The 15,326-nt window shown below is 31.0% G+C and overlaps 2 protein-coding genes and 1 pseudogene across 4 annotated transcripts; 2 read left to right on the top strand and 1 right to left on the bottom strand.

Annotated features, from left to right (window-relative positions):
• Positions 1-326: 326 nt before the first annotated feature.
• Positions 327-1,597, top strand: LOC120273311 (protein SLOW GREEN 1, chloroplastic-like; the record flags this gene model as incomplete). Its single annotated transcript, XM_039279933.1, has 1 exon — positions 327-1,597. A coding segment is annotated over one exon (1,008 nt), but the record flags the coding sequence as incomplete, so codon positions are not given.
• A 73-nt stretch (positions 1,598-1,670) lies between these two features.
• Positions 1,671-5,680, top strand: LOC120273349. Of its 3 annotated transcripts, XM_039279975.1 has the most exons (4): positions 1,671-2,541; positions 3,778-4,460; positions 4,590-5,316; positions 5,442-5,680. In XM_039279975.1, the coding sequence occupies exons 2-3, from the start codon at positions 3,846-3,848 to the stop codon at positions 4,905-4,907; spliced, it is 933 nt and encodes a 310-aa protein (XP_039135909.1). In that variant the 5' UTR covers positions 1,671-2,541; positions 3,778-3,845; the 3' UTR covers positions 4,908-5,316; positions 5,442-5,680. The 3 variants fall into 3 exon arrangements, with proteins under 3 accessions (XP_039135909.1, XP_039135910.1, XP_039135908.1); XM_039279976.1 differs by lacking the exon at positions 1,671-2,541 and having other exon boundaries at positions 3,480-4,460; positions 4,625-5,316; XM_039279974.1 differs by lacking the exon at positions 1,671-2,541 and having other exon boundaries at positions 3,480-4,460.
• Positions 5,681-6,645: 965 nt separating this feature from the next.
• Positions 6,646-12,268, bottom strand: LOC120273310 (annotated as a pseudogene).
• Between the last annotated feature and the right edge of the window lie 3,058 nt (positions 12,269-15,326).

Here is a 15,326-nt window from a genome sequence, read left to right as displayed (position 1 = left end):
TTAACTGTTGCACTTTCATACTAATTTGTTTGTCTATTTTGTAAAAAAATTAAAATTAAAATTAAAAAAAATTAGACAGCCATGGAAAACAAATTATTATTTAAAAAAAAAATTGATGCTTGATTTTTCATGAATTATGTTAAAATAATGTAAATGCAAACGAGTATTAAAAAAATTTTGTGGTAATTTTCACAAGCTTCAGGTCAAATCCACAATAACCCAATAAAACAAGGACTCAGTTATAAAATTCTCCATCCCTTTCCACAAGGTCAGGGGTTTTAGCCTTCAGGTGGCGCCACAACTACTCTTTCCCGCCGGAGCTGTAAACGGGTCGGATTCTGATCACATCCATCAACCCGTTAACCCGACAACAATGCAAACAATCTCCATCCCCATCCTCCGCCCCTCCATCTTCTCCAAACCCTCGTCATCTTCCTCTCCTCTTCGTGCCCGCCTCCCCAAACCCTTTCCCCCTCTTCGGGCCACCCTCAAACCCCAGCCCCACGACAACCCTCTCCGAATCCCTCATCCCCTCCGCCGCTGCAGCAGCCGCTCTCGCCCTCGCTGCCCTCCTATGCCGCCCTCTCAAGCCCGCACTCGCCGCCGCGCCCATCTCTCAGTCCGAGACCCTCCCGGAATCCCTCACCGACGATGAGAAAGTCCGCGCACTCGAAGACCACCTCGCCTCTGATCCAGACGACATCAAGGCGCTCCGATCCCTACTTGAGCTCAAAGTGAAGGCTAATCTCCTCCCTGACGCTATTGCCATCATCGACCGCCTCATTGCTCTGGAACCCGACGATAAGGACCTCCCCCTCCTCATGGCCCACCTCCATAGCCATGCCGGCGACCCTGAGGCCGCTAATCAGTTGTTCGAGGATATCCTCTCCAAGAACCCGTTCCTTGTCGAAGCTTACCACGGCCTTGTCATGGTGGCTTACGAGTACGAAAGCGGCGCCGAGCTCGAGGTTGTCCTCAAAAGAGTTGAGCGTGCGATTGAGATGTGCAAGAAGGAAGGTAGGAAGGACGATTTGAGGGATTTCAGGCTGTTGGTGGCTCAGATTAGGGTGGTTGAAGGGAAGTATGATGATGCACTCAAGGTGTATGAGAGAATGGTCGCAGAGGAGCCGAGGGATTTCAGGCCGTACCTTTGCCAGGGGATCATATATTCCATGCTGAAGAAGAACGATGAAGCTGAGAAGCAGTTCAGCAAGTACCGGAAACTAGTGCCAAGAGAACATCCTTATGCTCAGTACTTTGATGATAATATGGTCGCCATGAAAGTTTTCATGCAGATGGAGGAGAACAAAACAAGAGGAGTTTTGAAGAGATGAATGATATTTTCAGGAAGATAGAAGCTTTTTGGGGTAATGTCTTTGTCCTCTGAAACTATTGATTTTAATGTGTTTTTTTTTTCTCTTAGTTTAGATGTTTATTTATGCAGTTCATGGTTCCTTTCTTTGAAATTATCTCTTTTATTTTTAGAGTAATGTATCACATGATGTTGTTTTCTTTTGCTAAGTAAATCATGGCCCTTTCTGGTCCTGGCTTGTGCTTAATCTCAATTGACTTGTTGAACAAATATATTAGTTTGGTATCTGTGTATTGGATTAATGTGTCATGTTTCGGAATTTGTTTGCTCATATTAGTTTAGTAAGTATCATGGTGATCTCCATTGATGTTTTATTTGAACATGTCCTGGATGAATTGTTTTATTTGAATATGTCCTGGATGAATTGGCTAATTTGAAGTTACAAAAAAAAAAAATGCAAAGATTAGTTAAAAGATAATGGTGGAGGTCTATCTCAGATTTATTTAGCTAGTGCTGAGTTTTAGAATTTCAGTTTGGAATTTGAAGAATTGCCTAGTTGGGAAAAATGAGAAATTAAGATCTTGGAATTTGAAGCTTTGGTTCCACAAATGGCTGGGAATTCTAGCAGTGGGGGAAGATGTGGGGAAGGTACTATTCAGCTATGTTTACAAAGGCACTTGAAACTTATCACTATGACATTGGAGGAGTATTTTGCAGTTATTCTAATACCAAATGGTCCAAATGGCTTATTTGGAGAAGCCAACTCTTATGCTTCTGATTGACATGAAAAAGAAGATGGCTTTTGCGGAATGTAACAAGGAACATCCTTATTAGTCTCCTCACTTTTCCCTTGGGTACTGTCAGCGTACTCCTCATTCCTACTTCTTATTCCAAAACTTTCCAAGGCCTGCAGCATGGCATCCAAGTTGAAATAGACAATCATCCTTGGCTGCATTGATAGTTTATATGAAAGAAAAGAGAAACTCCATTTCAAGTATCTGCAGATGGTGCAAGCAAACACATGCTTCTTTGTCCAAGCAAACACATGCAGTGATCAGTTGACTAGTGTTGGAGGTTTTGTGAAGGGAGCTGTGACAAGGTTTGTGATAAGTGATGATTTGTTCTTATTCTTGGCTTCTATAGCTAGCAGTGTCTCTCTGCTCAACCATTTTGGTATTGAAGATGCATCTATGCTGGATGAAATGTCTGTAAATATTGTTCGAGATGAGGTCAGTCCATCTTATTCTAATTTCTGTGCTTTCCCAGAGTTATTTTTTCGGGTCATATGTGATTGGAGGGTGTATTGGTTAGTCCATCATGTCATCTTATGTATTATCTTTCACAAATGGATATAAAATTTCATACCACAATTTGGAGAAGATAAATTTTTAGTTAGTGTATGCACAAGTAGGGGAACAAGCAAAACATTATTACTGCATCTAAAACAATGATAGCAAAGATTACGGAGAGCAAAGTCAATGGCAATATAGTTAGAGTGTGTGCACAAGTAGGGCCGCAGGGGAACAATTGTCTTAACTATTGTCTCAGGGCTCTTCTTTAGGGTTCATTAGTAACTTGTTCAGCAGTGTTTTAGCTGGTGATTAGTGAAAGATTACATGGCAATGTTACTGGATCCTGAGCTTGCACTGCATTCTAAAGGTACTTGTTAGTTGGATTGAATGTGGTAAAGGGACACTATTATTTGTATAATATTTGAGCATCTAACTTCTAAGTAACCATGATCAAGAATCTTATTACCCAATGAATCGACCAATTTTAAAGTCTAGTTAAATGAGAATGTTGGACATATATATATAGTATATACTACATTATACTACCAAATAATGTATTTTATATAATCATAATATTATATTAATATTATACCTAAACTGATTAAGGCATATTAGTTGATTGATCAATATTACTTACCGTGATTAATTTGTATTATTATATTTTAATCAATTTATAATTATTATTCTGTATATGGCATGATTAAAAAAGAGATTTGATTCACCTAGAATAAAGGAGTTTTTTCAACAAACAACAAGATGGTTTATATAAGATCATTCTTGTTACATTTTGAAAACGATTTATAAAAGAATATATAAATTATTTTAAAAAAAAAAAAATTATTTTTTTTTTTTTGAGAATTTTCATTCTTCCAATTTTGTCTTGCCTTGTTCTTTTCATCATTTTTTTAGTTTTTACTTAAAGAAGTCGTTCTTCTTTCATCCTTGTAATTAGGGTTACACTTTTTTCCCCCTAATACCAACGAAATGATACAGGGGCAAATTAGTCACTTTCTCAATCTTAGATTTAGAAGTAAAAGTCAAAAACAAAAAGAACTTTTTGAAGCGATAGAATAGGAAATTTTGAGATAGTATCTACAGAACTGAAAATATTATCCTATGGATCTTTATAACAAATAAGATCTTATGAATTTTTTCTTTCCTCTCCCTAAAAAGGGAGAGAGAACAAGAATAGAAGGGAGGAGAACAGAGAGCCAATAGGTTCAAGATTTTCACACTAAAGAATGGGTTCAAGAGAGAAGAAGTTAACTCTGAAGCTTCTAATTAACAAGGAAAGCGGAAGAGTGGTTTTTGCTGAATGTGGCAAGGACTTTGTGGAGATTCTTCTCAGTTTCCTGACTCTCCCACTGGGCACTGTCATCAGACTCCTGGATAAACACTCTTCTCTGGGTTGCATGGATGCTTTATATGAAAATGTGGAGAAACTAGACTTGAAGTGTTTGCAAACAGAGGCATGCAAGTCCATGTTACTTTGTCCAAGAAGTGTTGCAGAACGTCATTGTAAAGATTTGAAGATTAAGGTTGATAATTTAGATCCCAAAAGACTTTATTTGTGTCTTAAATGGGATTGCGTTGCCAGGGTTCACAAGCTATTTAGTTCAGTTGCAGATGCAAGATGCCCTTGTGGAAGTCCCATGGATAAGTTTGCTCTCCTATGGAAAAAAGAAGCTAGTTGTGATGGAGGTTTTTGTGAGGGAGAGAGAGCAAGGTTTCTTGTAAGTGATGATTTGCATGTTTCTTTGGCTTCTATGGCTTCTTCTTTCTCTCTTCTTCAAGAGTTTGGTATTCATGATGTATCTCTTCTTCAAGAGAGAGAAGTCAGCGTTGGCCGTCATGAGGTTAGCCTAACATTTTTATTTTTATTTTTTTTTATTTATTTTATTTTTTTAATTTATTTTTTTATCTTCTCATATGAATTGTGCTGCTAATTGCTTACAAGTGGATCATGTATTTTGTGATGTTTACAGATATTGAAACTTCTCAAAACATGTTTGATTTCCAGGACACCCTTGTCCAATGTATTCATGGGGTTGAAACTGCAGCCATTCAAGCATAAAAAGCTGGTTCCAAATCCATTGGGAAAAAAAGAAGAAGCAAAAACCGGCACAAAAACTAGATCAAAAACAATGAGAGCAAACATCCTGCAAAGCAAACACTCTGGCAAAGTAAAGTATGCAGAAATAGGTGAAGACATAGTGGACCTTTTATTCAGCTTTTTAACCTTCCCATTGGGAACAATTGTCAAACTATTGTCTCAGGATTCATCTTTAGGCTGCATGAGCTAATCTGTACAGCAGTATTTCAACTGGTGATTCTTTTATCTTGAAAGATCACAAGAAAAAGTTACTGGATCCTAAGCTTCCGCCTCATTTCAAATGCAGCAACCAGCTTTTAAAAGTGAAGGAGTCATCAACAAGAAGCTTTTGTATTGACTGGTGTGAGAACTGTTTTAAAAATTCCATCAAGTGTTCACATAGACAGGAAAAAGTTTATGTTAAAGAAATCAATCCAAAGTCAGCAAGTTCTGATTCTAGAAATGGTGGAGGATTCATGAAGGAATCTCAGAGATTCATGGTGACAGATAAGTTAGATATTGTGCCAGTTTCCACAAGTTCTAGTGTTGGTATTGTTAACAGTTTGATGATTCCCTTAACCAAGTTGGAGATGAAGGAGATCACTTTTGGAGAAGATGAGGTAATCGTGGATTTTTTTAACTACTTTTAAATTATCTTGATTAGTTTATTAAATGAATTATATAATATGTAATTACTAAAATTAAATAGTAATTTATTATTTTTATTTTTTTAATAATTGGGCAGGCTTTGGAGCTATTGAGGTCTTGCTTGACGTCCAAAGAGTTCTCACTTATGCCTTCAGTTAGAAAGAACCCATTTTTGGTGATGTTGAAGTCTTTTTTTTTTTAAAGTTAATGTAGTCCCATTGGACCTCTAGAGAGTTTTGTGGCTTTAAGCAAAAAGTAGCTATTGAAGCAATTGAAGGCTTGGTTGAGAATGTTGCAAGTTTTGGGAGTTCCCCTTTTTTAAAAAAAATAAAAGTTATGGGACTTATGGGTTTCTAAGAATAAATTTAATGTTTTAATAACTCACTTGTGTCCACATTATTACTGGTTTGTTTTACTTTTATTCATTGAACTCTATATTCTCATATTTGTGATGGATTTTCATTTTTCATGACTGTGTCTCTTAGTATAGTAAGGTAACATCACACACTAAAACACTTTCAAACACTTTCATTCCACTTAAGAAAAATTAAATTTAAAAAAATTATTAAACTCATTTCACGTAGGAAGTAATAATTAATAAATTGGATAAAATTACATATGCTTCAACTAAAATAAATAAATAAATATTTGAATATAGAAAACAAATATTTGTTTGGTACATTGAAGAATACAAGCTAATAAAATAAATTAGATATAAACATTTCTAATATCAGAAAACAATACTTTTATGTTAATGACTCAAACTATGTTAATAATTTTAACTTCAATTTATTATGTGTAAAAAACATCTTTTGAGAATTCTTTCTATACAAAAACATTACTATAAATGAATAAAATATAAGATATATTTATATTTAATATTTTTATTAATTAAAAAAATAAATTATTTATAAAGTTTATCATTTAAATCATCTAATATATTTTTATTATTATTAAATCATCTAAACAATCATACAAAGATACATACAATCACAATTCAATTTACATTTATTTAAATTTTTATAAATTAAAAAACTACATACTAGATTCTCAATAACAATAAAACATATATACATATATATAACTTAAACATTCATGTTTAAATACAAATAATTCTCTATTGATTGTAATATCAACACTAGAGGTTTTATTATATACATACATACATATAAATATACTAATTTTCTTAAATCAACTTTTTAATCTTAAAAAATATTTTCTTATTAATCACTTAAATAGTTTGTTCCCAAATACGCGCGCGCACACACACAAACATAGCCATATAAAAATAAGAATTATAATGGAAAATCAAACGCTAAATAAAGATGAGTAGAATTGGAATTTGAAGTACATAAACTACTTAACCAGCATATTAAAATCCCTCATCTGAAAACATTATATATATATATATATATATATTCCCAAGCTAATAAACCACAAAAACTAGTGATATCGATAGCTTGAGAAGAACACTAAGCACGCTCACCACGAATCCGACGAGCGAGCTGGATATCTTTAGGCATGATCGTCACACGCTTCGCATGAATAGCACATAGATTCGTATCCTCAAAGAGTCCGACGAGGTACGCTTCCGCAGCCTCTTGTAGCGCCGCAACCGCCGAGCTCTGGAACCTTAGATCCGTCTTGAAGTCCTGAGCGATCTCTCGTACTAACCTCTGGAAAGGAAGCTTTCTGATGAGAAGCTCAGTGCTCTTTTGGTACTTACGGATCTCCCTCAAAGCCACCGTTCCCGGCCGGAATCGGTGAGGTTTCTTCACTCCGCCCGTCGCCGGGCGCTGACTTCCTTGCTGCCTTTGTGGCCAGCTGCTTCCTCGGTGCCTTCCCTCCTGTTGACTTTCTCGCTGTCTGCTTCGTCCTCGCCATGAGAGAGAGATTGAGAGGTTGATTGGGAGAAAAGAGAAAGTAGGGTTTGTGAAAAGAGGAATTAGGGTTTGTGAAAAGAATGATTGGGTGGAGGGTTTTGAAGGGTATTTATAGGGACCAGTGAAGGCGGGAAAATTTTAAATTTGGTTTTTTTCTTGTTGTCACTGAGAGTGAATTGAGATCGTTGGATTAAAGTATGTATGGACGGTGGAGATTGAAGTAAATGGACTCTCCAGGATCGTGATCCGAATAGCAGTGCATGTTTGCTTAGAGCCTTTCTGATTGCTGTGGGTGTGAATTTTGGATTATGGGATTTTATTTTGGGTGATTAAATTAATATTTGATTTAATTAGGATAACTAATTTCATAGTTGTGAAAAATTATATTAAATATGTTTTTGATTAAATTTAATTAATAATGCTCATAACTATCATGTGATAAAATACTAATGTTATGATAGTAGTTGCTTTATATATATATATCAATGAAATGTGCGTTTTCTTATGTATCAAATATTTACTAGCATGGTAGAAATTAAAAAACTAGTAATAAGAAGTTGGAGGAAACCACAAAAATTAATAATATCACAAACGTTATATTGGTTTACAGAATTTGGACATTTGAAACCATGGTCGTCTTGAAGCATCTACAATTGGAGGTCCATATATTTTTATTTATAATTTTTTTATAATTTTTGCATGTCAAATCAATTTTTTAAATTTTTAGAAATTAACAGTACTTTTGTTATATTTCCTTTTTTTTAACTTTTCTTGGTTATCGTCTTTATTGTCTTTTTATATATATATATATATATATATAAATGTGTTTTTATTCTCCTTGTTTTTTTAAATATTTTTTATTTATTTTTGTTTGTTTAAAAAAAATTATTCATATTTCCTTTCTTTCTTTCTTTTTTATATATTTGTTGCAGAGCTTCCACCTCATTTCAAATGCAGCAACCAGCTTTTAAAAGTGAAGGAGTCATCAACAAGAAACTTTTGTATTGACTGGTGTGAACACTGTTTTAAAAATTCCATCAAATGTTCACATAAACAGGAAAAAGTTTATGTTACCATGACTAAAAACTCTCTAGAGACATTAACTTAAAAAAAAGACTTCAATATCACCATCAATGGGTTCTTTCTAATTGAAGGCATATAAGTGAGGACTCTTCGATGTCAAGCAAGATCTCAATAGCTCCAAAGGCTGCCAAATTATTTTAAAAAAATAAAAATAACAAATTACTAATAAATTTTTGTAATTACATATTATATAATTCATTTAATAAAGTAATCAAAATAATTTAAAAAGTAGTTAAGAAAATCCAAGATTACCAGTTGAAGGCTTAGTTGAGAATGTTGCAAGTTTTGGGAGATTTTCCTTTTTTTCCTAATAAAAGTTATGGGACTTATGGGTTTTTAAGAATAAATTTTATGTTTTAATAATTCACTTGTGTCCACATTATCACTTGTTTGTTTTACTTTTATTCAGTGAACCTTAACTTTTTTTTCTTTTTTTTGAAAAGGTGGATAAACCACTCATTGAACTCTATATTCTCATATTTGTGATGGATTTTCATTTTTCATGACTGTGTCTCTTAGCATACTAAGGTAACATCACACACTTACACAAACACTTTCAAACACTTTCATTCCACTTAAAAAAAATTTTTTAAAAATTATTAAACTCATTTCACATAGGAAATAATAATTAATAAATCAGATAAAATTACATATGCTTCAACCAAAATAAATAGATAAATAAATATTTGAATATAGAACACAATTATCTGTTTGGTACATTGAAGAATACAAGCTAATAAAATAAACTAAATAAAAGTATTTCTAATATCAGAAAACAATACTTTTTTGCTAATGGCTCAAACTATGTTAGTAATTTTAACTTCAATCTATTATGTGTAAAAAACATCTTTTGAGAGCTCTTTCTATACAATGTTAAGAATTGCAAAAATTCTGGTCAGTCATTCACAAATCCTTCGTAAATCATTAAAAATTGTAACAAACTCTCACTCTGGCATTCTAACAAACATCACATATGTCATCCGTCACCTATGCCAGAATACCATAATTCCATTTGTAACAAAATTTGATGATTCTCCTTTGATTTCCTCTTGAGCTTCGCCTAAGAATGACGTTGTCTTGCTGATGTACATTGTGACATTCTTTTACTAAATTTCATACAATAGAATACCCTTTTAAACTTATTATTCATCCACACATTTGATACTCATGTTGCACATATATATATATATATATTTATATTCTTTATAAACATCAAACTCTAGGGATTGATACCAAAATAAGAAATCTTAACTATTTATGTGAAGCTTGTCCAAATTTTCTATGACTTAATTTCTTAGTATCAAAACCACTCGTTACACTGATACAAAAATTATATATTTATATATTTTATAATAATTAATAAATTGGACAAGATTATTAAGTATTTCACACAAAAAAGAACTTACAAAATAAACATTTGACTATGCGTAAAGAGTATCTATTTGATTATATTTAAGAATATGAGTTGATAAAGTAAGATAAAGACAAACAGATAACATTTCTAATGTCTAAAAAGTATATTTCTACACTAATGGCTCAAGTGGTCCTAGTAATTTTTACTCTAATTTACCATGTGAAAAAAAAACGTTTTTTTTTAACAACTCTTTGAAGTAGTGTTGGTTTGGAGATAGCAATCAACTAAGAAAACGTCACCTATGAAGAGAAAGATAGCATGTCTTGAACAACTATGCATGTGCACTATATCAACAAGGAAGATTAAAAAAATTTCTAGAGAAGTCATGGATGATAATGGATTGATATACTCTTTTAAACTTATCATACAACCACAAATTTGATGTTTTAGTTGACTTCTCATTCTATTGGGGAATGCAATTTTGGTCCACCTCTTCCACTATGTTTTAAATTGATAATTAAGATTTTTGACTTTAGTATTCATTTCGTTTAGTTTGTTAATATTTGAAACATAAGTGAAAGAAGAGGACCAAAATTGCATTTTCCAACCGAATGAGAAGTGAACCAACCATCAACAAAGCATGTGTTTCATTATCAATGAGAAACCTTGTGACGTATAAAATGTTCTAGTAGTACAAAAAAGATATTGTTAGCAAATGTTTTCTTGAAAATCATAATGAGGCTCATAATAACTAGTAGTTGTGATTTAACTGTACTAATGATAGAAAAAAATGAACTTAAGAATAAAGTTCCAAGTGCAATTTCTAAAATAGTTGACAATGAACAAAAGACATAGATCCAGCATATTACAGAAAGTCAATATCACAATGTTGTGTCTTAAACTTCAACAATCAATAGTCATTGAAAGTATGTGGGTGAGTACTCTTTCTAAATATTTAGTAATCAACTAATCTTCCTATAAAACTTTTTATTACATCATGAGCTTATATTGTCATGGAAGCTAGAAGCTTATTTAGAATTTTATGTTAAGACTAAAATATGATATACAATAATTAGTTGTAAAATATGAATTTAAATATATATAGTTGAGGCTTAATAAATAAAAAAAATATGTTGGGTGGCTTGTTCACATTGTCAAGATACATATGTATGAATTTCTCATCTTATTAATTTTAATTCTATGAGTTTAATAAAACAAAAAATTTACACCAACATATCAGAGCATAGGTTATTTTATTTACCGATGATAATTCCAGGTTGAAACATATTTTTATGTAATTTTTATTATATTATTATTATTATTATCATTTGTAATAATTATAAAGTAATTACACAATTAAGGTTTATGTTGCTTATGTTACCAATTTCATTTGAGTTTTTTCCAACTTAGAACATTTTCATGATAAATCCAACAAAAATATAGTTGATACAAGAAATATATAATTAGAGAATTTTAAAATTAATTTCACACAAAATAAAGTAAATACAATGGTAGTTTTATGGTCCTTTTATTATAATTAGAAGCAAATACATACAATTAAAACAAATAGATAATGAAGATTAAGATATTACTGTGGATGGATAAAAATATAAAATATAGATACATTTTATAATTTTTTTAATAATTATTATTAATTAAAAGATTAAATTTATTTATAAGTTTATCATTTAAATCATCTAATATATTTTTATAATTATAAATCATCTAAATAATCATACAAAGATGCATACAATCTCAATTAAGTAAAATTTACATTTATTTTAATTTTATAATTAGAAAAAGACTACATCCTAAACTCTCTATACCAATAAAATATATCTAAACTAACATTAATGTTTAAATACAAATAATTCTCTATTAATTGTAATACTAACACTACAGGTTTTATTATCTACATACATATATATATATATATATATATATAACATCTAATCTTAAAAAACATTTTCTTACTAATTACTCAAATAATTTTGGTAATATTAACATCTACATAAACTACTTAACCAGCATATTAAAATCCCTCATCTGAAAACATAACATATATATATATATATATATATATATTCCCAAGCTAATAAACCACAAAAACTAGTGATATCGATAGCTTGAGAAGAACACTAAGCACGCTCACCACGAATCCGACGAGCGAGCTGGATATCTTTAGGCATGATCGTCACACGCTTCGCATGAATAGCGCACAGATTCGTATCCTCAAAGAGTCCGACGAGGTACGCTTCCGCAGAATCTTGTAGCGCCGCCACCGCCGAGCTCTGGAACCTTAGATCCGTCTTGAAGTCTTGAGCGATCTCTCGTACTAACCTCTGGAAATGGAAGCTTTTCTGATGAGAAGCTCAGTGCTCTTCTGGTATTTACGGATCTCCCTCAAAGCCACCGTTCCCGGCCGGAATCGGTGAGGTTTCTTCACTCCGCCTGTTGCCGGCGCTGACTTCCTTGCTGCCTTTGTGGCCAGCTGCTTCCTCGGCGCCTTCCCTCCTGTCGACTTTCTCGCCGTCTGCTTCGTCCTCGCCATGAGAGAGAGATTGAGAGGTTGATTGGGAGAAAAGAGAAATTAGGGTTTGTGAAAAGAATGTTTGGGTTGAGGGTTTTGAAGGGTATTTATAGGGAGCAGTGAGGGCGGGAAAATTTTAAATTTGGTTTTTTTTTTTTTCTGTAACTGAGAGTGAATTGAGATCGTTGGATTAAAGTTTATATGGACGGTGGAGATTGAAATAAACGGACCCCCTTGGATCGTGATCAGGTGTAGCTTAGAGCCTTTTTGATTGGTGTGAGTGTGAATTTTGGATTATGGGATTTTATTTTTGGTGATTAAATTAATATTGATTTAATTTGGATAACTAATTCCATAGTTGTGAAAATTTATATTAAATATGTTTTTGATTAAATTTAATTAACAATGCTCATAACTATCATGTGAGAAAATATTAATGTTATGATTGTTGTTGCTTTATATGTATTAATGAAATCTGTGTTTTTTATCACATATTTACTTGCATAAGAGAAATTAAAAAACCAGTAATGAGAAATTGGAGGAAACTATAAAAATTAATAATATCACAAACATTGATTTACAAAATTTGGACGGTTGTCTTGAAGCATCTACAATTCCCTGGAGGTCCATATATTTTTGTTCATAATTTTTTTATAATTTTTGCATATCAAATCAATTTTTTAAATTTTTATAAATTAACAATGCTTTCGTTATAATTTTTTTTTTCTTTCTTCGTCATCCTTTTTATTGTCTTTTTTTTATTAAGTGTTTTTTTATTCTCCTTGTTTTTCTTAATATATTTTATTTATTTTTATTTGTTTAAAAAATTATTCAAATTTTCTTTCTTTCTTTTTATATATTAATTGCAGAGCTTCATTGCCAGCATTTTATACTCTTGTTGTCCTGCATGGGTTGGGAAGATGGAGAAATCAAATTAAAGAAATAAAAATATAAATTGAAATTAACAATCTTATGGTTCTTCAACAACTTGTTTGAAAGATTACATTGCTCTTATAAAGAACTAATACATCAGATAAACTAACATCATGCTTGTCATTATATAATATATATCATTATATAAAGTTTTTGCTAAATATTTATGAGATTTATTTTATTTTTTTGGTGAATTTTTTATTTTTACAATTTTTATTGTTTTTATTGGAGCTTTATGTGTGTTTGTATGAGGTTTATTTGTATATCTACATGAGTTTATCTATATGTCCGTAAACAATTTTATTTATATAACAAATATCTTATATAAGATTTATTTGTATATCTCATACAAAAAAAAATGAAGATATTAGTTATAAGTTATAACAATAAAGGTGATCGCCAACGACTATTTAGTCTATTGACATCGGGTTCTCTGCAGTAGGGGTGTTCGCGCCGTGTCGAGCGTGGCTCGCGAGTTCGATCTCCATCTCAGCTGAGGTGAGGCAGCGGTTCGGTGGTGGCGTTCTTTCCCTCACGTGTCCGTCCTCGTCTTTGTCGCCTCTCTCAAAACAATAGAGGTGATCATACGAATAAAAAAATTTGAAAAAAATTTTTAAAAAAATAATAAAAATATACTCCATATAAAATAATGAAATTTTATAACTTTACACCTAAAAAAAAAATATATATTTTTACTTTGATAGAGACCATTATTTGTCATTGACTAAAAATGAAAGTCATTTCATACAAAAATAAAAATCCTTTCCAAGTTCAATCAAGCCAGCAAAGAAATAAGAGAATCCCAATAATATGGGATTTTGTTTTGAGAGATTAAATTAATATTTATTTAATTAGGATAACTAATTTTATAGTTGTAAAAAATTATATTAAATATGTTTTGGATTAAATTTAATTAACAATGCTCATCACTATCATGTGATTAAATATTAATGTTATGACTGGTGCAGTTGTTTTATATATATATAAAATTTATGTTTTTTTATGTATCAAATATTTAATTGCATGGGAGAAATTAAAATACTAATAATTAGAAGTTGGAGGAAACCATAAAAAACCAACAATATAAAAAAATGTATATATTAAATTGATTTACAGATTTTGGGCATTTTCAGTCATGGAGTACTGGAATAATATGCTATGTCTAACAGGTCCATATTTTTATTTATGATTTTTTTTTAATTTTGCATATCAAATCAATTTTTAAATTTTTATAAATTAAGAGTACTTTGTTATATTTCCTCCCTTTTTTTTAATATCTTTCTTCACCATCTTTTATGTAAATGTATATATTAAATTTTTTATTGTTTTTTTTATGTAAGTGTTTTTTTGTTCTCCTCATTCCTCTAAATATATTTAAATGTCTTCCAAAAATCGTTTGAAGGAGTACATTGTTTCATAAAGAACTAAAACATCAGGTCTTGCTAAATACTTTATGAGTTTACCCTATCACTATAGTTTATTATTATTATTTTTTTGGTTGTTTGAGCTTTTTCTGTGGATTTGGATGGGGTTTATTTGCTAAATACTTTATGAGTTTATCTTAATCACTATAGTTTATCATTATTATTATTAGTTTTTATTTTTTTGGTTGTTTGAGTTTTTTTTTCTGTGGATTTGGATGAGGTTTATTTCCATATGTACATGAATTTATTTTTGTGTTTATAGACAATTATATATATCACAGATATCCCTATATAAGATTTATTTGTATATCTCAAGGGCAGAGATAGGGTGGGCGAAGGGGACCATGGTCTCTTTGGGTTTTTTTATTAAAATGGATAAACTACAATTTTATTAAAAAAAAAGGAGGATGACTTTTTTGGATTTTGGTTGTTTTAAAATAATATATATATCACATTAATACATGTAATATAAAAAATAATATATTTTTTTAAAAAAATATTTGTGAAATTTTATTTTTCTGCTCATTAATATTTTATAAATCAATTTATATAGTTTTTTTTTCAAAAGTATATTGTTTGGTGAGTTAACTTTTTTTTTTCAAATGAGTATAGATAGTTTAAAAATATTATAGTTTTAGACAAAAATATTTATAAAATTTTATTGTTTAGCATTTTGGCACTTAATAAACTGGTTATATAATATTAAATTTTTTAATTTATTATTTGACAACTTAATTTTAAAAAAATAGTATATATGTTATTATAAAAAATTTTT

Source organism: Dioscorea cayenensis, chromosome 12 (assembly GCF_009730915.1).
Source record: "Dioscorea cayenensis subsp. rotundata cultivar TDr96_F1 chromosome 12, TDr96_F1_v2_PseudoChromosome.rev07_lg8_w22 25.fasta, whole genome shotgun sequence".
In the NCBI taxonomy this organism is placed as follows: domain Eukaryota; kingdom Viridiplantae; phylum Streptophyta; class Magnoliopsida; order Dioscoreales; family Dioscoreaceae; genus Dioscorea; species Dioscorea cayenensis.
This window is presented reverse-complemented; position numbering and strand designations above follow the sequence as displayed.

Coding starts and splice junctions, on each gene's coding strand:
- LOC120273349 (XM_039279975.1), top strand. CDS start 3,846: ATGGGTTCAAGAGAGAAGAAGTTAACTCTGAAGCTTCTAATTAACAAG. Junction 4,461..4,589: donor TCAGCGTTGGCCGTCATGAG/GTTAGCCTAACA, acceptor TGATGTTTACAG/ATATTGAAACTTCTCAAAAC.